Below are 22,512 nucleotides of genomic sequence, written 5' to 3'. Positions count from 1 at the left end.
CTAAGACATGCTTAGAAATACTAATGGTTTTTGTGTGCTTTTTTTATTAATTGCACAGAACCTTTTAAAATCAGGTGGTATCAAAAGGCCTTTGAAAACTTTTAGGAAATAACATGAATTGATGCAACTTCAATTGTGCTGTAGTTCATGTACAGAACACCAGATGCATCAAAATCACTGGGAGGCTTTTAACTTCTGAGTTCTAGAAAAGTAACCAGGATGTGATTGTTGATGACTGAAACAAAAGAAAGATATGCAAACTAATCTAAATAAGAAGACCAATACAATGATTACAGTAACTGTTCCATGCACACAGCAACATTGCTCAGCATTTATCAGAGAAACGACTGCTTGAACAGTCTTATGTGATCAAGTTCTCTTGGGGAAAGTAAGGCAGAATAGTTCAAAGAAAACTATGACAAATGTGTTGGAGCATTTTGTTTCTGTATTTTGTCTGTACACAAGGTTCAGCACTTTGGATGAACTGTAGTTTTGACAGTGGTTTATTTATTTTATCAAAGTCAAGTCTATAAAGAATTGCAGTAGACAAGCCGTGAAATAATAAAGCCGCGCACATGGGTCTCTGCAGTTAAACAGGGATGTAACCAGGCAATATTTCTGGAGTGGAAATAAATTGTCTTCAGAAACTGAGCGCTTAGAGTCAAAACTGATCTTCAAGGTGAAAAGGGACACAGTGCTGCTGAGACTGAGACGGCACTCCTCCAGCAAGACAGGAGGAAAACCTTGTTCTGGATTCTGGGGAGACCCAATTAGAAAGGTTTCTCTCTGTCCAAAATTGAACTGAAGGATGTTACTAAACATCCAGTTATGCAGACAGCACAGAGATTATCTGGGACTTGGTTAGGAGAATTTATTACAAAAAAATACAGTTAAATACTGTCTCTATGCATGTGAAAACAAACAGCAAAAGACATCACCAAGAGGCATATGGGTCAGATCCAGACCTACGATAGATCGATAGAATCCTTTGGCATGCATAAAGGGAGTGCTGATAAGAAGCCATTTGCTGCTAAAACTGGCCATGCTGAGACAGAGATGACTAGAGATACTTAGCAGCTCTGTTAATTAACCACTATGGCAACATAGTGATCTGATTTCAAACTTTGAGACCAAACTCACAAATACAATAGGAATTCAAATGCAGAGGACAAAAAAATGGCCAGATTTATCAATTACTTTTCTTCAATATGTGTACAATAATATCCGTACAATACAATAATACAATATCTGTACAATGACATACAATACAATTGTTATAGTTACAAAGCTAATATTTAAGGTCTCAAAACAATCTGTAACTCATTTTGTAACATTAAAGTGGTTCTAGCTAATGAAATAATTCCATACATCATGCACTTCCATGTGCTACAGTACAAAGTGCTCACATGTGCAGCTTGTGTCGTAGCAAACGTGTAGTACGGTCCTTTAAAACATCACAGGTTTTATTTAGGAAATATGTGCAGTACGCTCCTTTAAAACATCACAGGTTCTGTTTAGAAAACATGTGCAGTACACTCCTTTTAGCTGCCCTCCCCATAGACAAAACCAAAAAGCAGGTGGAGGATGGGGAAGAGGAGGCAAATTAGCTCACAGCAATGTCGTAGAAGACTGATGTAAAATATGTCTCTTGGCGATCACTGGACGTATTGTTTATCAAGGGACAAATAAGAAACTAGCTATTCGATTGATGATTTAATCTGGTATTGGTACCATACTCACTGTCGTGACAACAGGATCATTGTCCTAAAAATCTACGTCATAGGGAATTCTCTTTCAGAGAAGAAACTAGAGATCACCGGTTTGCCAAAAACACACTCACTCACACATGCATTCCTGGGGATTTGGTGGGACTGATCTCACAATCTGAATTCATCCTCCATTATACCTGGGTTATTTTAAATAGGAGTTACAGTCCTGATTTAAACATGCATTTATTAAGCGTCGTTATTTAGTGAATTAGGTACTATAGGCAATCATTCAGATCAATCAACAGCCACAGAACTGCTGAGATTCCTAATGATTATATACTGTATATATATTACCACAACTGAATAAAAAAATTTGATTTTCACTGATCATGACAATTCCTGTGCTATCATTAACATAAATTAATCACGTCAGTGAATGCAAAACCAAATCAAATGATGAAGAACACAATTGGAAATTTGTGAAATATTTGTAAAGATCTGCACTGGATGCTCATAAGATATTTATAGAACAGCAGGTGCAAAAGGAAGTGATGTTAATGCTGAGTTGGAGCCCATCTCTAATACATAGTCCTATCAAATAAACCAGGAAACATTGTTGATTAATAAACAATAACACCTCCACTCCTTATTTTGACAACCTATAGAGCAGAGATCATGTACTGTTGAAGGTGAAGGAGTACACCTCTGAGCTGAATGTACTGTTGAAGGTGAAGGAGTACACCTCTGAGCTGAATGTACTGTTGAAGGTGAAGGAGTACACCTCTGAGCTGAATGTACTGTTGAAGGTGAAGGAGTACACCTCTGAGCTGAATGTACTGTTGAAGGTGAAGGAGTACACCTGAGCTGAATGTACTGTTGAAGGTGAAGGAGTACACCTCTGAGCTGAATGTACTGTTGAAGGTGAAGGAGTACACCTGAGATGAATGTACTGTTGAAGGTGAAGGAGTACACCTCTGAGCTGAATGTACTGTTGAAGGTGAAGGAGTACACCTGAGCTGAATGTACTGTGGAAAGTGAAGGAGTACACCTGAGCTGAATGTACTGTTGAAGGTGAAGGAGTACACCTGAGATTAATGTACTGTTGAAGGTGAAGGAGTACACCTCTGAGCTGAATGTACTGTGGAAAGTGAAGGAGTACACCTCTGAGTTGAATGTACTGTTGAAGGTGAAGGAGTACACCTCTGAGCTGAATGTACTGTTGAAGGTGAAGGAGTACACCTCTGAGCTGAATGTACTGTTGAAGGTGAAGGAGTACACCTCTGAGCTGAATGTACTGTTGAAGGTGAAGGAGTACACCTCTGAGCTGAATGTACTGTTGAAGGTGAAGGAGTACACCTCTGAGCTGAATGTACTGTTGAAGGTGAAGGAGTACACCTGAGATGAATGTACTGTTGAAGGTGAAGGAGTACACCTCTGAGCTGAATGTACTGTTGAAGGTGAAGGAGTACACCTCTGAGCTGAATGTACTGTTGAAGGTGAAGGAGTACACCTCTGAGCTGAATGTACTGTTGAAGGTGAAGGAGTACACCTGAGCTGAATGTACTGTTGAAGGTGAAGGAGTACACCTCTGAGCTGAATGTACTGTTGAAGGTGAAGGAGTACACCTCTGAGCTGAATGTACTGTTGAAGGTGAAGGAGTACACCTGAGCTGAATGTACTGTTGAAGGTGAAGGAGTACACCTCTGAGCTGAATGTACTGTTGAAGGTGAAGGAGTACACCTCTGAGCTGAATGTACTGTTGAAGGTGAAGGAGTACACCTGAGATGAATGTACTGTTGAAAGTGAAGGAGTACACCTCTGAGCTGAATGTACTGTGGAAAGTGAAGGAGTACACCTCTGAGCTGAATGTACTGTTGAAGGTGAAGGAGTACACCTCTGAGCTGAATGTACTGTGGAAAGTGAAGGAGTACACCTGAGATGAATGTACTGTGGAAAGTGAAGGAGTACACCTCTGAGCTGAATGTACTGTTGAAGGTGAAGGAGTACACCTGAGATGAATGTACTGTTGAAGGTGAAGGAGTACACCTGAGCTGAATGTACTGTTGAAGGTGAAGGAGTACACCTCTGAGCTGAATGTACTGTTGAAGGTGAAGGAGTACACCTCTGAGCTGAATGTACTGTTGAAGGTGAAGGAGTACACCTGAGCTGAATGTACTGTTGAAGGTGAAGGAGTACACCTGAGCTGAATGTACTGTTGAAGGTGAAGGAGTACACCTCTGAGCTGAATGTACTGTTGAAGGTGAAGGAGTACACCTCTGAGCTGAATGTACTGTGGAAAGTGAAGGAGTACACCTCTGAGCTGAATGTACTGTTGAAGGTGACGGTGTACACCTCTGAGCTGAAGCTGATGGTGGACAGGCAGTGTTGAATCACTAATGCAACAGTGTTTTTCTACATTGAGAAGATGCACATTGCTGCTTAGAGGAAATAATTATTCTGTAAGGCACACATCAAATCTCTTCATCGTCCCAGAGGATCAACGAGATCTGATCACCTGAAATCATTTGTTTCGCAAGGTTGTGAAAATGTAGTCTGGCACAGCCAGAGGCAATAATTCAGAAGAGCGCTGAGAGTCTTATCAGTCAATTCGACAGGGTGTCACAACCCCAGAGAAACCCTGAGCATTCTGATGACATTCTGCCTGCAGAAGTGAACACAACTCCAAATCAATAGCAATTAATTTACAATGATGACAATACAAATCTGTATTCTTATTGCACACTGTACACCACATTAACCGTTTGTAGGATCTTCTTCAAAACAGCAATGCATTTACAATGATGACAATACAAGTTTGTACTGTTGTTGCACACTGTACACAACATTAACCCTTTGTAGGAATTTCTTCACGACAATTACCTGTACAAGAATAATAATTAAACATTCGAACCTTGAACGAACAGTGAAAAGAGTCTCTAGTGCATTTTTTGTCTTTGCATATGTCTTGTAACTGCCACACTATTCAGAGCAAGCATTAAAGTAGGACCAAAATATTTTTTGTAAGGATTTCCTTAAAATGGACGGAAAGCATACACACAAACACATTCATTTTGTGATAATTTCATGTCATCGTTTTTTCAATATGGCAATAGACAGATATGCTGTGTCCTTGTTGTGGCCTCTCTTTCTCTCACTTTATCTTTTCGACCCACACATACACATACACCCACACACAACAAATACAATATGAGGGAAGTGAGTAACAAAAATGCCATTGTGAATGTCACTGCATTAAACATTACCAGCAAAGCTCAATTGAAACAAAAAAATGTCAAATTGCCACAGCTTAACACTCGAATTTAATTAATATATGCCACACTGAAAACATGCAGCTAACTCATTGAATTAATATGTGTCAAATTGACATAGCTCAATATTTATACCGGAAATACGAAACTTAAATAAATTGATTACAATTCAAATTTTGACCCCATCAGTTTTCCATTAAAATACATTGGCTGTCAAAAAATTGTTTCACCAGCCTTGAAACAAAATGAGTAGGGGTGGGACATTTATTGCCTCTTCTTATCCCACTCAGACCCCTTACTTTCGAAATATCTTGGTACGTCTGAACAGCTGCTTTTCTCCTCTTTTAATATAAACCATCTGTGGCAGAGCACAGCTCTGTCCTTTAGAAATTGGCAGGGATGGGGTTAAATTCCCCTACCTGCCTGAATTCATTGTGTTCAGGTGGCTGGGGTTGATTAGATGATTAGTTTAATTAATGATCAATCAGCGCCCAGCCACCTGACATAAAAGGAGGCCTCTGCTTCTTATTTGGGGGAGGGAGTTGAGGAAGCAGGTTGGTGGCTGTGGTTGTATGTTAGTTTGAAAGTTTTGAATCCAGTGAAGGCATTGCCCAGCCTGGAAAGTTTTGTTTTTGCTTTATTTGTGTCTAAAGATCTTTGTTTTGCCCTTGTGCACTTTATTTTTGTGTTTTTTTTTTTTTTATAATTAGGTTTTTTTGAACTGCAGTCTGTCTCTGGGCCTCTTTCCACTCGTCAGCCTGCCACACCATCTCAGAAATGCAGTGATACCCCAACATGTAATTTATTTATAGGCATGTGAAAAGACTAGAGATGGGGATTTTCCTGGTCATGAAATGCCATGGTATCCCAGAATCGATAATTTGCGCGTGTGCACGTATGTGTTTGTGTGCATGTGCGTGTGTGCCTTTGTGTATGTGTGTGTGCGTACTGCATGCTTCGGCATGTGTATTCAATTATTTAAGTGCCACTTTGTTGAGACGGAATGCTCTGGACAGGAAAGCACCAGCAGGGGTTTTGCTCTCCAGCAGCGATCCGGTTCTCTATTTATTTAAAATTGCCTTCAGTGCACTAAGCTCTCTATTTGTGTCCAAGTGTAGATGAGGCATAATAAAATGATGATAGATTATTAATTTTTGATTAAGGAAAACTAAATGCTTCACAGGATTACAGCCCTCATATTAAATGCCAATACACAGTTCTATCTGAGCCTTCCATCATAACTGTAATCACTTTCCTTGGAACGAAGGATTCTTTAGTTTTGAAAAACAAAGCTGGTTTTATTTCCTTGTTTCACCTGTAAATGTTTGGTTTCCAGAAGAAGTACAGTGATTTATTTGTTTTATTTAATCTACTGTATAACGTCAAACTCAATCATAAAATCTTAAATTTCACTCAGTTGTTTGAGTGTTCTCAGCTGTGTAATAGTGAGGGGTGTAGTGCTATATAGTCCAGCTAGTAGTACCTAGATACAGTCAGCTTTTTGTCTGCAGTTACAATACTGTTTATCTTGTTGACAAGTGGTTAAAAAGCTGTTTTTCAATCTACATCACTTTAGACAACACCAAGCAAATACATTAATTGACAGTACAGAAAGAAAGAAGATCTATTAACAAGTGGTAGAAAGAAATGCTGCATACCATTTAACCAACACCCATTGGAAATTAACCTGTTTTGTTTTTTTTAACAGATATTCAGTGGTAACTTCAAGAGTAAACATATTAATCCCAGAGTTTATTGATTGCATACTTTCAATTACATCACATGCTAATATGACTACCAATACTATTTATGTAATTTGGAGAAAATAAATGGGTAAATGCAAAATCCAAAGTGAGTCATTAAAATGTGAAGCACACAAGACAAACATAATTGTTATTTATGATTTCTATCAGTAGTAATTGTGCTTTAATGGCATTCATTTAGAGATCATTTTGCACCATTGTATTGAGGAAAGCTTTTTGTGCTTGTTCAGGTGAAACTACCAAGGCTATTGCAGTAAATACAACGGAGGCCATTTACTATGGTTTCATATTCATCTAATATAAGACGTCTCCACTTCCACCAGCTCTCTATGGGTTAACAGCACCGACCCCCTTATTCATTCAGCTATGTCGAGTCTTTAATCCTTTTTTAATTCATTTATTTTTTTCTATTAAGTGTCGATCTAAATATCATTATGTGGAATAATCGATCAACCAAACACCTTTAGCATATCATGAAGCACATTTCATCTGTAACATGCTGATTAAAAAAATTAATTCTTAATAGATATTTGCAAGAAGAACAATGTGATGGAACAGCTTGAAATCAGAGTCAGATTCAGAAGTTGATGACACCAAAAAGAACTAATATGAAATAACATAGTCTGGTTTGTAACATTCTGATTTATCATAGCTGCTGTCAAAAGGATCTTTCCCTTCTTCTCATTTTCCCAACACCCCTTTACTTGCCATACAAGATAAAACGTTAAGGGCTGTTAAAAGTCATAAGCTGTACTTTTCAGTTACCCTGAGCATACGGTCATAGACGTCAATGTTCCTGTAACAGTTTCATCATGTTGGTTAAATTATTACTGTACTGTTTCAGTGGGGTGTTTGCTGTTGGAGTGTGTCCAGGTTTTTCACAGGTAACACTGGAGTTTGTACCTTTCAGTATCATGGTTATAGCAGGTCTTCTCCATTGGAAATAGTACCTCATCATCACCAAACATGCCATTACATTCCCGGAAGAACAGAGATTTGTAGATCAGTAGGGTCTAGTTGTTACAGACAATGAAGTCTGTCCTGTGTCCTCCAGTGAGACCCTTTCAGCCACACACTGTTTTGTGTCATGACCTTGGGATAAATTCTCAAAGCTATCTGCTTCAAAACTTCAGCAGCCCATTTTGTTTTTCAGATTGTAAAAACACACACCCTATAAAATTACCGAATCAGAAATAAAAAGCTCAGACATTTAACTTGGGGGCTTGTGAGTGGTCTGAAGTTGTTATCCATAAATGGTGTTTTTTTCCAGACATAAATGTTGCTGACGATGATTTGAAGTAAATAGCTTTGAGAATCTATCCCTTGTGTTTTAGCAGCCCATACTGCTTCCTTTTGAGCAGCTTACAGATTGCTAAGTGCAGTTGTGGGTCTTTTCATAAAGCGGCGAGCCACTTAGGTTGAATACCAACTTAGGAGTTTAATATATATCCTTGATCAGCTGGCACTCGTTCAGTAAGACTGAGCCTTACACACTACCAGCATTACTTGGGTATTAGAGCAGAACTAACCTCCTCACAGTTTCCTTCAGGGGTAAATGTAATGTTTTGGTTTTGGTTTTCATCTTGTTTTGCTACCATATTAGGTCAATGGGATTTTCTAAAATACCACTGTGCACTCTCTAGGTAACTAAGCAACAGTCACCCACTCTTTATTCAGGTGTTCAGCCCTGAAGAACTTACTTCAGAGTTCAAAATGTGTTCCCTCTTAGTCTAAACTGTCTGCGCAAGTTGGTACAAAAAATATAACTAACAGAAATTTAAAGGCTATAGGTAAAACCGTGTAGTTTTGCAAAATTTTTGGTAAATATTTTTTTAGGTTTAATTGTTTTTCAAGCAGGGGGCTAATGAGGAGGGACTTACAGGAAAGTAAGCACACAAAGTACAGTACACACAAGAGGACAATGCTATACTGTAGGGATCAGGGTCAGATATAACTACAACTCATAAACACATCTGAGGCAAAACTGGCAAGCCTGAAAGCACCAGTGAGAACACTTTCCTTAAATCTATTGCATGAAGCTATGAATAACCACAAGGTAAAGAGAGGGGGAAGCAATATAATTTTTCAGGAGCAGGGAATCTAACCCTGTTGTTGTGGTGGCACTTATCAACAGTTACTACAGTCCAGTACATCAAGACTTACTAAAGAGCACCCCAATCAAAAAGCAGTGCACCAGTGACATCACAGGATTCAACGGCTCAGCTGCTGGCTTACCGTGCCCATCTGTGAAGTTACGTGTGCCCAAGATGCTGAGATCCTGATAATGGTTCTGCTTGATGTAGGGTGTCTTCTCTGGCGTGTCCTGCAGCTGCATGGTTACCTCCTCCAGGTCCTTGTCGAGCTGCAAATGAAAAAAAAAAGTTAAACAACGTAGTCTTTGAGTGAACTGGTACAGGACTGGTACAGCAGGCCTGGTATACAGCATTTCCTCAACAGAATGCTAACATTAAACTTAAAGGTGAGATGACAATGTTTTACTCAAATATACAGCGACTGACTTTTAAAATACCTGGTATATATTGTACTGCATATACTCTATACTGTATTGGACCTATTACTTTGTACTCATGAATCCTGGTTTTCCAGGGCTTCTAATTAACTGATGCTAGGAGATATAGACAGGATAAAGAAGGATACACAAAAAAAAAAAACTATTTCCTGTTCTGGATAATTTCTTAAAGAAACAGAGGCAGTAATTAACAATGAAAAGCAACTTGCAGGAAATGCGTCAAACTCTGTCCTACACCCAACTGTGTTACAGCAGGTGTTTCAGTGTTTTTTCTTTTGGGATCCCATCCCTTTATTTTTCTGTAAGGCCAATTTTACAGGGTTGTGTTACTGGACGTTAGAGACCGCAGATTATCTGAACTAACCCAACAAATTTGTCACAAGAATAAATGCAAATCTCTAGCACCAGAAATGATCTTCCATACTAATCGGTTTCCCTGCAGTCTCAGTTAAATACTGCAGTCTTTCCCCATACTCGTGTATGAGGCTTCTGTCTGTTGTGTCTTGGTACTGTCCCAGTAATTGTTGGAATGTGGTGTAGATTGGCATCTACTCTCTGTATAGACTTTACCCTCTGAAACAGGGCTCTTAATTCCTCATGAGCTGGCACTTGTTTTAAGAGGTGGCTGGTAAGTCCAATATCACATTTCAAGTGGGTAGCATTCATGGTAAAGACCAAAACAGAAGGGTGAAGCATTACCTGTCTGCAGGGTCAAGTTGGTGCTGGTGGCTGAGCACTGAATTTGAGACGAACAGAAAAGCTATATCGAGCATGAAGAAATTAACAATTAAAATTTTTTTGTGTTTTTGCTTATATAGTATAGATGACCAAAAGTTTTGCATTTAGTTTTCCATAAACTTAACGAAAAACTGACAGAAATTGAAAAAACTGACATTCCGAAATCTAACATACTGTACTACTATTATGGCTTTTGGTAGACAATTTGTAGTTTTTTGATTATATGATGTTAAATGAAATATCTAAATTCTGTTCACACACACACACACACACACACACACACACACACACACACACACACACACACACACACACACACACACACACACACACACACACATATATATATATATTGTGATGATGTGTATGTACCAAACATTAATTTGGAGGCTTTAGGACCCTGGGGATAGCCACACACATTGTATGATAACAAATGTAACAATTGCTTAATTGTATAGTTAATGGGCAAATGCTGATCAGATGCGAGTGATCAGGTTGGGGTTAAAAAGGTTTCGGTTTGTGTGTTCCAGGGAGAGGGTTGAAGTGGAGAGAGGAAAGAAACTGAACAGTGGAAAAGTGTGTCGGACAAAGAAAGAGTTTCTGATAACGAAACAAAGGTACGGGTTCTGACAAAGAAGTGCTGGAATGTGATTTGGATTAGGTGATTTGTGGAATTAGTTTAAACAGGGGAACAGGCTTACCCTGCCCTACATTAGATAGAACTACTATTAACCAGTTTAGTTAGCACCTAAAGAAGGGCTAGGTTTTTTTTGTGTTTTTGTTTGTTTGAAATATCAGTTTGCTAATAAACGTACGCCACAACGTTTAAAGAGCACTTCCATTGTATCGTGTGTAATTAAAGAGACAGACACCTGTTTGAAAGAACAACACAGACTCGGGCTGAAAAGGTCAAAAATATATATATATATATATATATATATATATATATATATATATATATATATATATAATATAAATAAAATTATCGGTTTCTTTGGTTTTACTATTTATAGGTATGTGTTTGGGTAAAATGAACATTTTTGTTTTATTCTATAAACTACTGACAACATTTCTCCCAAATTCCAACTAAAAATATTGTCATTTAGAGCATTTATTTGCAGAAAATGACAACTGGTCAAAATAACAAAGATGCAGTGTTGTCAGACCTCGAATAATGCAAAGAAAATAAGTTCATATTCATTTTTAAACAACACAATACTAATGTTTTAACTTAGGAAGAGTTCAGAAATCAATATTTGGTGGAATAACCCTGATTTTCAAGCACAGCTTTCATGCGTCTTGGCATGCTCTCCACCAGTCTTTCACATTGATGTTGGGTGACTTTATGCCACTCCTGGCACAAAAATTCAAGCAGCTCGGCTTTGTTTGATGGCTTGTGACCATCCATCTTCCTCTTGATCACATTCCAGAGGTTTTCAGTGGGCTTCAGGTCTGGAGATTGGGCTGGCCATGACAGGGTCTTGATCTGGTGGTCCTTCATCCACACCTTGATTGACCTGGCTGTGTGGCATGGAGCATTGTCCTGCTGGAAAAACCAATCCTCAGAATTGGGGAACAATGTCAGAGCAGAAGGAAGCAAGTTTTCTTCCAGGACAACCTTGTACTTGGCTTGATTCATGCATCCTTCACAAAGACAAATCTGCCCGATTCCAGCCTTGCTGAAGCACCCCCAGATCCTCACCGATCCTCCACCACATTTCACAGTGGGTGCGAGACACTGTGGCTTGTAGTCCTCTCCAGGTCTCCGTCTAACCATTAGATGACCAGGTGTTGGGCAAAGCTGAAAATTGGACTCATCAGAGAAGATGACCTTACTCCAGTCCTCTACAGTCCAATCCTTATGATCTTTCGCAAACCGTAGCCTATCTCTTTTTTTCTTATTATTGATGAAGTGCTTTTAACTAGCTTTGCACGACTTCAGCCCTGCCCCTAGGAGCCTGCTTCAAACAGTCCTCGCCGTGCACTTCACCCCAGCTGCCGTTTGCCATTCTTTTTGTAGGTCACTTGATGTCATCCTACAGTTGCTGAGTGACATTTGAATGAGTTGGCGGTCATCCCGGTCTGTGGAGAGTCGTTTTCGCCCTCTGCCGGTCTGTAGCTTTGTTGTCCCCAATGTCTTCTGCTTGACCTTGTTCTTATGAACCGCTGTCTTTGAAATTTTAAGGATGGAAGCAAACCGACGCTCACTGTATCCCTCTGCCAGTACAGCCAGAATTGAACCCTTCTTTTCCTCACCCAAAACTTTCCTTTTCAACTCTTTGGGCTTGGTCAGTAGTTAATTTATGATTCCAATTACTTTTGAGGTACTACTAGAACTGTTTTGCTATCCAGCTGGTCCTATTGCAAGAGGATAGCGATGACCACAGGAGTGGTTTTTATACTTTTCCTCGTTAAATAAGATTTGGTTCAGGTGATCCCCTAATCAGTATCTCATTCAGTAGAATGAGGTGTGCCTGTGTTGGAATTCAACAGACACTGGAATGGAATGGCTGCCATACATGTAGAGATGCTGATTTAAGAAAAATTTGCAGTGGTCTCTTAATTTTTTCCAGAGCAGTGTGTGTGTGTGTGTGTATATATATATATATATATATATATATATATATATATATATATATATATATATATATATATTTTTTTTTTATTATTTTTCAATCCTAAAATTCTAGGTGTTGCAGAGCTTTTGGTGATAGCTGTATGTATTATTCAACTCAAGTGCAGCACAAATGAAAGCACATTAAAGTATCCATAAAGGTATCAAGCTAACTGATTTTATATATTAGGATGGTGGTAAATTTGTATTGCATTCATTAAAAGGTGCTGCTGATTAATTTCATGCCATCCACAGTGTCCACTTATTTCACTTCTGCCATCCTTAATTGAAAAAGTAAGTTGTTCTTTTTTGCATTTAGATAATGGGACAAAGCACCATTTTAGATTTTCATAGTAAGATTAATTTACTGTGCCCTTTTCCTCAGCTGACATTTGCTTCTTTCAAAAGAAATGAATTTCAAGGTGCAGGGTTATAATGGGATTTTCTTGAAAAACATATTTCAGCTTCTTTCTTTTTTTTGAATGCATACAAGAGAATTTTCTTTAATTGGTCTTACAGTTTTCTGAGTGTTCTCCTTGAAATACCTATGGGCTACATCCCCTGGATCCAAAAAGGTGTCCTCTATAAAAGAGGTTACACGTTATTTGCCTTTTTATAAAACTGCATGGGTGGGCAGCATAACAGTGTGTCTGGGTGAGTATACTGTAGGGTAGGCTTGTGTGTTTGTTAGTGGCAACTTGGTTAGGCTGGACTGACATACAGTTTCTCAGTCCGGACCTACAGGATCCATCTTCAGTATAACAACATACCTGTTCCTCTCCACACACACACACACACACACATATATATACAATTTTAGAAAAGCAAACTATGAAGGCATGAAACAGAGACTAACAGAAGTAGATTGGAGTAAAATAGAGGAAACACCCACAGAAGAAGGATGGTTGTTCTTCAAAAATGTAGTACTAGAGGCGCAAAACAATTACATCCCTAAAGTAGACAAATCTAAATGTAAAACTAAATTGCCAAAATGGTTTAATAGATCAATTAAAAAAAATATTCAGCGAAAAAAGGCACTTTACAGAGCGTTAAAAAAGGACCAAAAAGAAAGTACGCAGAAAGAGTACACAGAACTGCAAACGCAAGTCAAAAAGGAAGTTAGAAAGGCCAAGAGAGAAATAGAAATGAACATTGCTAAGGGAGCTAAAACCAATTCCAAAATGTTTTTCCAATATTACAACAGCAAGAGAACATTCAAAGAGGAGATTAAATGTTTAAGAGATACAAATGGCAAAATCGTAGAGGAAGAAAAAAAAATAGCAAATATGTTAAATGATTACTTTTCACAAGTTTTTACAAAGGAAGATACTGACAACATGCCCCACATGTCATCCAGTTCCTATCCAGTTTTAAATAACTTTAGCATAACTGAGGCAGAAGTGTTAAAGGGACTAGGAGCTCTTAAAATAAACAAATCCCCTGGGCCGGATGAGATCCTCCCAGTAGTACTCAAAGAAATGAAAGAAGTAATTTACAAACCACTAACCAAGATCATGCAGCAGTCTCTTGACACAGGGGTGGTACCGACAGACTGGAAAATTGCAAACGTAATACCGATCCACAAAAAGGGAAACAAAACTGAACCAGGTAACTACAGACCAGTAAGCCTGACTTCTATTATATGCAAACTTATGGAAACTATAATAAGATCCAAAATGGAAAATTACCTATATGGTAACAGGGTACTGGGAGACAGTCAACATGGTTTTAGGAAAGGGAGATCGTGCCTAACTAACTTGCTTGATTTTTTTGAGGATGCAACATCGATAATGGATAATTGCAAAGCATATGACATGGTTTATTTAGATTTCCAGAAAGCTTTTGACAAAGTCCCGCACAAAAGATTAATTCTCAAACTGAACGCAGTTGGGATTCAAGGAAACACATGTACATGGATTAGGGAGTGGTTAACATGTAGAAAACAGAAAGTACTGATTAGAGGAAAAACCTCAGAATGGAGTGTGGTAACCAGCGGTGTACCACAGGGATCAGTATTAGGTCCTCTGCTATTCCTAATCTACATTAATGATTTAGATTCTGGTATAGTAAGCAAACTTGTTAAATTTGCAGACGACACAAAAGTAGGAGGAGTGGCAAACACTGTTGCAGCAGCAAAGGTCATTCAAAATGATCTAGACAAGATTCAGAACTGGGCAGACACATGGCAAATGACATTTAATAGAGAAAAGTGTAAGGTACTGCACGCAGGAAATAAAAATGTACATTATAAATATCATATGGGAGATATTGAAATTGGAGAAGGAATCTATGAAAAAGACCTAGGAGTTTTTGTTGACTCAGAAATGTCTTCATCTAGACAATGTGGGGAAGCTATAAAAAAGGCTAACAAGATGCTTGGATACATTGTGAAAAGTGTTGAATTTAAATCAAGGGAAGTAATGTTAAAACTGTACAATGCACTAGTAAGACCTCATCTTGAATATTGTGTTCAGTTCTGGTCACCTCGCTATAAAAAAGATATTGCTGCTCTAGAAAGAGTGCAAAGGAGAGCGACCAGAATTATTCCGGGCTTAAAAGGCATGTCATATGCAGACAGGCTAAAAAAATTGAATCTGTTCAGTCTTGAACAAAGAAGATTACGTGGCGACCTAATTCAAGCATTCAAAATTCTAAAAGGTATTGACAGTGTCGACCCAAGGGACTTTTTCAGCCTGAAAAAAGAAACAAGGACCAGGGGTCACAAATGGAGTTTAGAAAAAGGGGCATTCAGAACAGAAAATAGGAGACACTTTTTTACACAGAGAATTGTGAGGGTCTGGAATCAACTCCCCAGTAATGTTGTTGAAGCTGACACCCTGGGATCCTTCAAGAAGCTGCTTAATGAGATTTTGGGATCAATAAGCTACTAACAACCAAACGAGCAAGATGGGCCGAATGGCCTCCTCTCGTTTGTAAACTTTCTTATGTTCTTTTTATGTTCTTATATATATATAAACGAGGCAGTCTTCCCAGCGACAGTGAGTGGAAGCGACAGCGAGTGGGAGAAGTACAGGCGTGGAAAAGTACAGAGCAGTTTCGAAGCAGAAAGGAGAAATTGCATCTTGAATTGCTTTAATCAGAAAACAGAGGACATTGGGGAAACACAGCAGCAGCTCAAAGTCAAACAGCCGCGTGTGTTTTTCTGATAACAAACAAGCTGAAACTCGGAGCAGCTGATTCAAATTCAGCGCCGTTTTGAGACACGGGCGAGGGGAGGAGCCAACAGCACAGCAGAACAACGCAGTTAAACGAGGCAGTCTTCCCAGCGACAGCGAGTGGAAGCGACAGTGAGTGGGAGAAGTACAGGCGTGGAAAAGTACAGAGCAGTTTCGAAGCAGAAAGGAGAAATTGCATCTTGAATTGCTTTAATCAGAAAACAGAGGACATTGGGGAAACACAGCAGCAGCTCAAAGTCAAACAGCCGCGTGTGTTTTTCTGATAACAAACAAGCTGAAACTCGGAGCAGCTGATTCAAATTCAGCGCCGTTTTGAGACACGGGCGAGGGGAGGAGCCAACAGCACAGCAGAACAACGCAGTTAAACGAGGCAGTCTTCCCAGCGACAACGAGTGGAAGCGACAGCGAGTGGGAGAAGTACAGGCATGGAAAAGTACAGAGCAGTTTCGAAGCAGAAAGGAGAAATTGCATCTTGAATTGCTTTAATCAGAAAACAGAGGACATTGGGGAAACACAGCAGCAGCTCAAAGTCAAACAGCCGCGTGTGTTTTTCTGATAACAAACAAGCTGAAACTCGGAGCAGCTGATTCAAATTCAGCGCCGTTTTGAGACACGGGCGAGGGGAGGAGCCAACAGCACAGCAGAACAACGCAGTTAAACGAGGCAGTCTTCCCAGCGACAGCGAGTGGAAGCGACAGCGAGTGGGAGAAGTACAGGCGTGGAAAAGTACAGAGCAGTTTCGAAGCAGAAAGGAGAAATTGCATCTTGAATTGCTTTAATCAGAAAACAGAGGACATTGGGGAAACACAGCAGCAGCTCAAAGTCAAACAGCCGTGTGTGTTTTTCTGATAACAAACAAGCTGAAACTCGAAGCAGCTGATTCAAATTCAGCGCCGTTTTGAGACACGGGCAAGGGGAGGAGCCAACAGCACAGCAGAACAACGCAGTTAAACGAGGCAGTCTTCCCAGCGACAGCGAGTGGAAGCGACAGCGAGTGGGAGAAGTACAGGCGTGGAAAAGTACAGAGCAGTTTCTAAGCAGTTTGAAAGCAGGTTGACAGCTGCAGAAGAAACTCAACTTAAAGAAAAAAAAAAAAAAAACCTCAACATGGTCTTCAAGCCAGTAATCTGTGACACCTGCTTGATGTGGGAAATCCAAGAAAACCCAGCGGAGCTAAACCAAGTGTGCGTAAAGTGCCGCGCGATCCAGGATTTGCATAAACTAGTAAGTATGCTAGAAATGGAGCTGGAAGAAGTGAGACAGCAACAGGATCTTGAGGAACTGGCACACCCACAATTCATGGAAGTCTGCATCACCCCTAACAGACTGAAAGCCACCAGGGAGATAGAAGGTCAGAACAGCTGGGTTCAGGTAGGCAGAAGCAGGGAAGAAAAGAAACTTCGTCAAACACAACCACCAGAAATCAAAACAACCAACAGATTTGAGTCACTTCAGAATTTTGATGAGCAGAACCAACAACAAGAGAATGAAAGGAACAACATCCAGGACCCTATTGACAGTGGTGACCAGACAGCAAAAAGAAGGGAGGTCATGATTGTTGGGGACTCCATATTGAGAAACACAGCAAGTTCAATTCGCAGTTTGGACCCCCTTACTACAACAGTGTGCTGCCTTCCGGGAGCCTCGGTCAAGCACATCACTGAGAACGTGGACAGGCTCCTAGAACGAACAGGAGACGACCCGGTAGTAGTCGTCCACATCGGTACAAACAACATTGGAAGAGACAGACCAAAATCCCTGCAAAACAAATTCAGAGAGCTAGGAAGGAAATTAAAAGAGAAAACCAAAACTGTGGTATTTTCTGGTATACTACCCGCACCTTGCAAAGGACCATATGGACAGCTGGAAATAATTAATCAAAACGCATGACTGAAGACGTGGTGCACACGGGAAGGCTTCACCTATCTTGATCATTGGACCACATTCTACAACGAGGACTATCTGTATAGACGGGATGGACTGCATTTAAATAACAAGGGAACTAGTCTACTCGGAGAAAAGATCCTCGAGCAGGTTCGGAAGCATTTAAACTAGAAAGGAAGGGGGGAGAAATCAACAAAAAAACAGAAGGGAGACCGCATCAAAACAAGAACAACAACTCAGGTAAGACAACCATTAAATGTATTTATCTAAATGCTAGAAGTATCAGAAACAAAATTCTAGAACTTGAAGCTACTGCACTAACAGGTAACTATGATGTGATAGGTGTTACAGAAACGTGGTTATCTGAGAGATTGAAATGGAAAATTGCAAACGTAATACCGATCCACAAAAAGGGAAACAAAACTGAACCAGGTAACTACAGACCAGTAAGCCTGACTTCCATTATATGCAAACTTATGGAAACTATAATAAGATCCAAAATGGAAAATTACCTATATGGTAACAGGGTACTGGGAGACAGTCAACATGGTTTTAGGAAAGGGAGATCGTGCCTAACTAACTTGCTTGATTTTTTTGAGGATGCAACATCGATAATGGATAATTGCAAAGCATATGACATGGTTTATTTAGATTTCCAGAAAGCTTTTGACAAAGTCCTGCACAAAAGATTAATTCTCAAACTGAACGCAGTTGGGATTCAAGGAAACACATGTATATGGATTAGGGAGTGGTTAACATGTAGAAAACAGAAAGTACTGATTAGAGGAAAAACCTCAGAATGGAGTGTGGTAACCAGCGGTGTACCACAGGGATCAGTATTAGGTCCTCTGCTATTCCTAATCTACATTAATGATTTAGATTCTGGTATAGTAAGCAAACTTGTTAAATTTGCAGACGACACAAAAGTAGGAGGAGTGGCAAACACTGTTGCAGCAGCAAAGGTCATTCAAAATGATCTAGACAAGATTCAGAACTGGGCAGACACATGGCAAATGACATTTAATAGAGAAAAGTGTAAGGTACTGCACGCAGGAAATAAAAATGTACATTATAAATATCATATGGGAGATATTGAAATTGGAGAAGGAATCTATGAAAAAGACCTAGGAGTTTTTGTTGACTCAGAAATGTCTTCATCTAGACAATGTGGGGAAGCTATAAAAAAGGCTAACAAGATGCTCGGATACATTGTGAAAAGTGTTGAATTTAAATCAAGGGAAGTAATGTTAAAACTGTACAATGCACTAGTAAGACCTCATCTTGAATATTGTGTTCAGTTCTGGTCACCTCGCTATAAAAAAGATATTGCTGCTCTAGAAAGAGTGCAAAGAAGAGCGACCAGAATTATTCCGGGCTTAAAAGGCATGTCATATGCAGACAGGCTAAAAAAATTGAATCTGTTCAGTCTTGAACAAAGAAGACTACGTGGCGACCTAATTCAAGCATTCAAAATTCTAAAAGGTATTGACAGTGTCGACCCAAGGGACTTTTTCAGCCTGAAAAAAGAAACAAGGACCAGGGGTCACAAATGGAGTTTAGAAAAAGGGGCATTCAGAACAGAAAATAGGAGACACTTTTTTACACAGAGAATTGTGAGGGTCTGGAATCAACTCCCCAGTAATGTTGTTGAAGCTGACACCCTGGGATCCTTCAAGAAGCTGCTTGATGAGATTTTGGGATCAATAAGCTACTAACAACCAAACGAGCAAGATGGGCCGAATGGCCTCCTCTCGTTTGTAAACTTTCTTATGTTCTTATATATATATATATATATATATATATATATATATATATATATATATATATATATATATATATATATAGTGGTAAAGTATGGGATAGAATTGCAGAAGGGAGATATATTGGTCCCTGTATCGCTAGGAGTGTATTTTCAGAACGACAGAAAACTACATCTCCCAGAAGACAATGGTCTAATGAAGCCAATTTGGGTATAACAAATTAGTTAAATATACAGCTGGTTACAATTAACTAATAAGGGCTGGTATAAAAGACCAGTGCAAACAGTCCTTGGTTGGTGGTGTAAGCACGGGGTGTGGCTGTAAACACTGCTGAAGGAAACAATGAGTTTTGGTAGCTCAACTAGAAAGAAAGATAAAACTAAAATATAAACATATAACCTTTTGGTTAAAAAGGGGAGCAGTAATTAAGCCTCTCCTTTATAGACAGGGACTAAACAGGGAGACATCCCCAAAAGCTGGCAGAGCTCAGAGAGATCTAGGTTTTTGTTTTGTTTGAATTTTGTACACTGTTTTTTTTTTTCCTTGGTTGCATTGAAAGGGCCAGTCACCCTATTGTCCTGTTTTGGACTGAATAAATAAAACACTTATTGATGGCATATTACATGTCAGTTCTCTGCCTACAACCCAGAAACCCCAGAAATGACATGACTGCGTGAGAATAGCAGCCTCGCCACACTACCAAAAGGGGCATATATCTCTATTTATATATATATATATATATATATATATATATATATATATATATATATATATATAATCCTTCGCAATAGCCCTCATCGAATAGGGGATGAGAAGTGTCTTAAGGCTTTTCTGGTACAATGAGTTTAAACCCCCGCTATGCTTTGCTATGTGATGGTGACAGCTAGAAGAACCTTCCTTTGTTGTGGCAGTTGAAGTTTCTAACAGCCCATTCAGTGTTAAAGCCTCCCTCTGGGACGGTGGGGGAGTATTTCCTGTACAGCAAGTATACTGTCATAAATAATCTAACATCATAAATATCAATTAGGCTGAATGACAATATATTAAGGCATAACTGACTGAAGGAAGAAAATAAAGAACTGAGTGCTAGAAAGGTACTGAAGGCAGCCTGAGCTAAATTATGTCACAAATTAGTTTTCTTTTTCCAGCTATACAGTATATCGTCACGGACCAATAAAGACTGTTAGTAAGAAGCTATTTATGTAATTTCAGGTTCACTATTTCCCAGTAATGGTACCTTGATTTGTCTATTTGATCAATGTAGTAAGACAGTTGTGAGGTTTAAAATACTGTACATTTTAAAACCTTATTGTTGTTCTGCCATTATCCTACCTGAAGATAACAACTAAGCTTGGAATCGCATTTCGTAAACCCAGTAAGAAGACACATAAAAAATTTGACTTCATACAAGCAAAATATAGATCACAACAGCAGCTACTGTGTAACTGAAGTGGAGAGAATAGGCATGTTCCTACAAACCAAATATGATGGTGGATGCAGTGAAGCACAGGCGCTGACATGGTACCTCTGTGATTCTCATCCTCAAGCGGTGGTTGTCTGTCTGCAGCCCCTCCAGTCGAGATGTGTTGGCCTGGTTCACGCTGGTCACAGATGTTGATGTCTTCGAGTCGTCCTTTTTCTGGTTCTGGGTGAACTGAAGCCTCCGGTTCTGAGTGGCTGCGTCCGGATTCGTTCTCATTGTGATTAGCTGTGGGAATTACAGAACACAAACTGCAGTGCAATCTCCCAACATGAACCAAACATTGGTAATGCAAACTGATTATTCCAAAGGAAAGGCAATTCAAAAGTAATACTGGGAATGTTTAGGTGGTTAGTCCATGTTACTTTATAGTAAGCTGTATTTATAGTAATATAGTATATTAGCCAGTCTCAACGGAAAGCAACATTTTTAAACCATACATTTTTCTAAATGTGTTATGGAATAAAATGAAAAGAAGCTTAATCACTTTTCATCTACACACTCTCTAAATGTGCTTTACAAAAATCCCCAAACAAAGCTGGTAGGTTGCTAATGAGGAGAAATCCATCTTTCAGAAGGTATCCGAAGACCACAAGAACGTCCCACTGCTCCAAATGACTGTGTGTTGATGGTACTGATGGATTTACCTTTTATGTTGACAGTTTGTTCATAACTCACACATCTGCCACTTCCAAAAGACCATAATAGTCTAAGACACATAATACTCATACATAATAAAAATTAAGCTGCCTAACGGCAAAAGTGTTTACGTCAAAACACATTTTCAAGTGGTTCTTCAGCTGTAACAGAAGAGAATGCAACCACCGTGTATTTGCACTCACCTTTGGCATAAACACTAAACACAGGGTGATAGTGCTACAGAAAATGATGACCAGCGCCACTATGCAGAACTGCACGTTGGGCTGGTCGCGGGTCAGGAAGGACACGGCCGCTCCGATGATGCACATGATGCCCACGTTGTACACACTCATCCCGATGTACTTGCTGTCGTTCAAGGCAGGGATGCTTACATTGCGAGTCTCCCAGGCTAGAAAACACCCGAATAACTGGAAAACAAGAGAGGGAATATTCTATTATACAGCCTTGCAGGAGCTAAGAGATCAATTATGTACCTTTATTCAATATCTGCGGTTTTTAAGTGGCCCACCAATTTCCCACACCATTGAGATTGCTGCAAAAGATTTGTTTCTTCTGTTTGTCTTTGGCTAATTTAGAATGATAGAATAACCTGACCAGTACATTGGGAATACATTAAGTGTTAGAACTGTGTTCTGGGATATGTTGATGAACAGAGTAGTATTTTGTTATGTTGTTATTTTTTAAGCTCACATTTTAACTAGGGGTCTGCAGAGTTTGGATTTAGAAATCGGCAAGACCAGATTGGAATGCAGTACCATAATTCCCAATATACAGTACTGTACACTACCCTTCAATAAGTATTTGTACAATATAGAACAAAGGTGTAACACGGTAATAGATAATAGGAAATATCCCAAATCAATATTTAGCTGATTTTCCTTAGCACATATTGGCTTAGCTCAATATTC

The 22,512-nt window shown here is 39.3% G+C and overlaps 1 protein-coding gene across 1 annotated transcript in view; it reads right to left on the bottom strand.

The window, feature by feature from the left end:
* Positions 1-22,512, bottom strand: part of LOC121315143 (gamma-aminobutyric acid type B receptor subunit 2-like) — a 270,582-nt gene that overhangs the window by 2,556 nt on the left and 245,514 nt on the right. Inside the window, exons 15-17 of the mRNA XM_041249098.1 lie at positions 21,787-22,011; positions 20,990-21,172; positions 8,977-9,103 (exon numbers count right to left, since the gene is read on the bottom strand). Of these exons, the coding sequence (XP_041105032.1) occupies positions 8,977-9,103; positions 20,990-21,172; positions 21,787-22,011 (535 nt within the window). The remainder of the gene's footprint in view (positions 1-8,976; positions 9,104-20,989; positions 21,173-21,786; positions 22,012-22,512) is intronic.

This window comes from Polyodon spathula, chromosome 4, assembly GCF_017654505.1.
Source record: "Polyodon spathula isolate WHYD16114869_AA chromosome 4, ASM1765450v1, whole genome shotgun sequence".
NCBI classification, from domain to species: Eukaryota; Metazoa; Chordata; class Actinopteri; order Acipenseriformes; family Polyodontidae; genus Polyodon; species Polyodon spathula.
The sequence above is the reverse complement of the archived record's forward strand: the minus strand, read 5'-3'. Positions and strand labels throughout refer to the sequence as shown.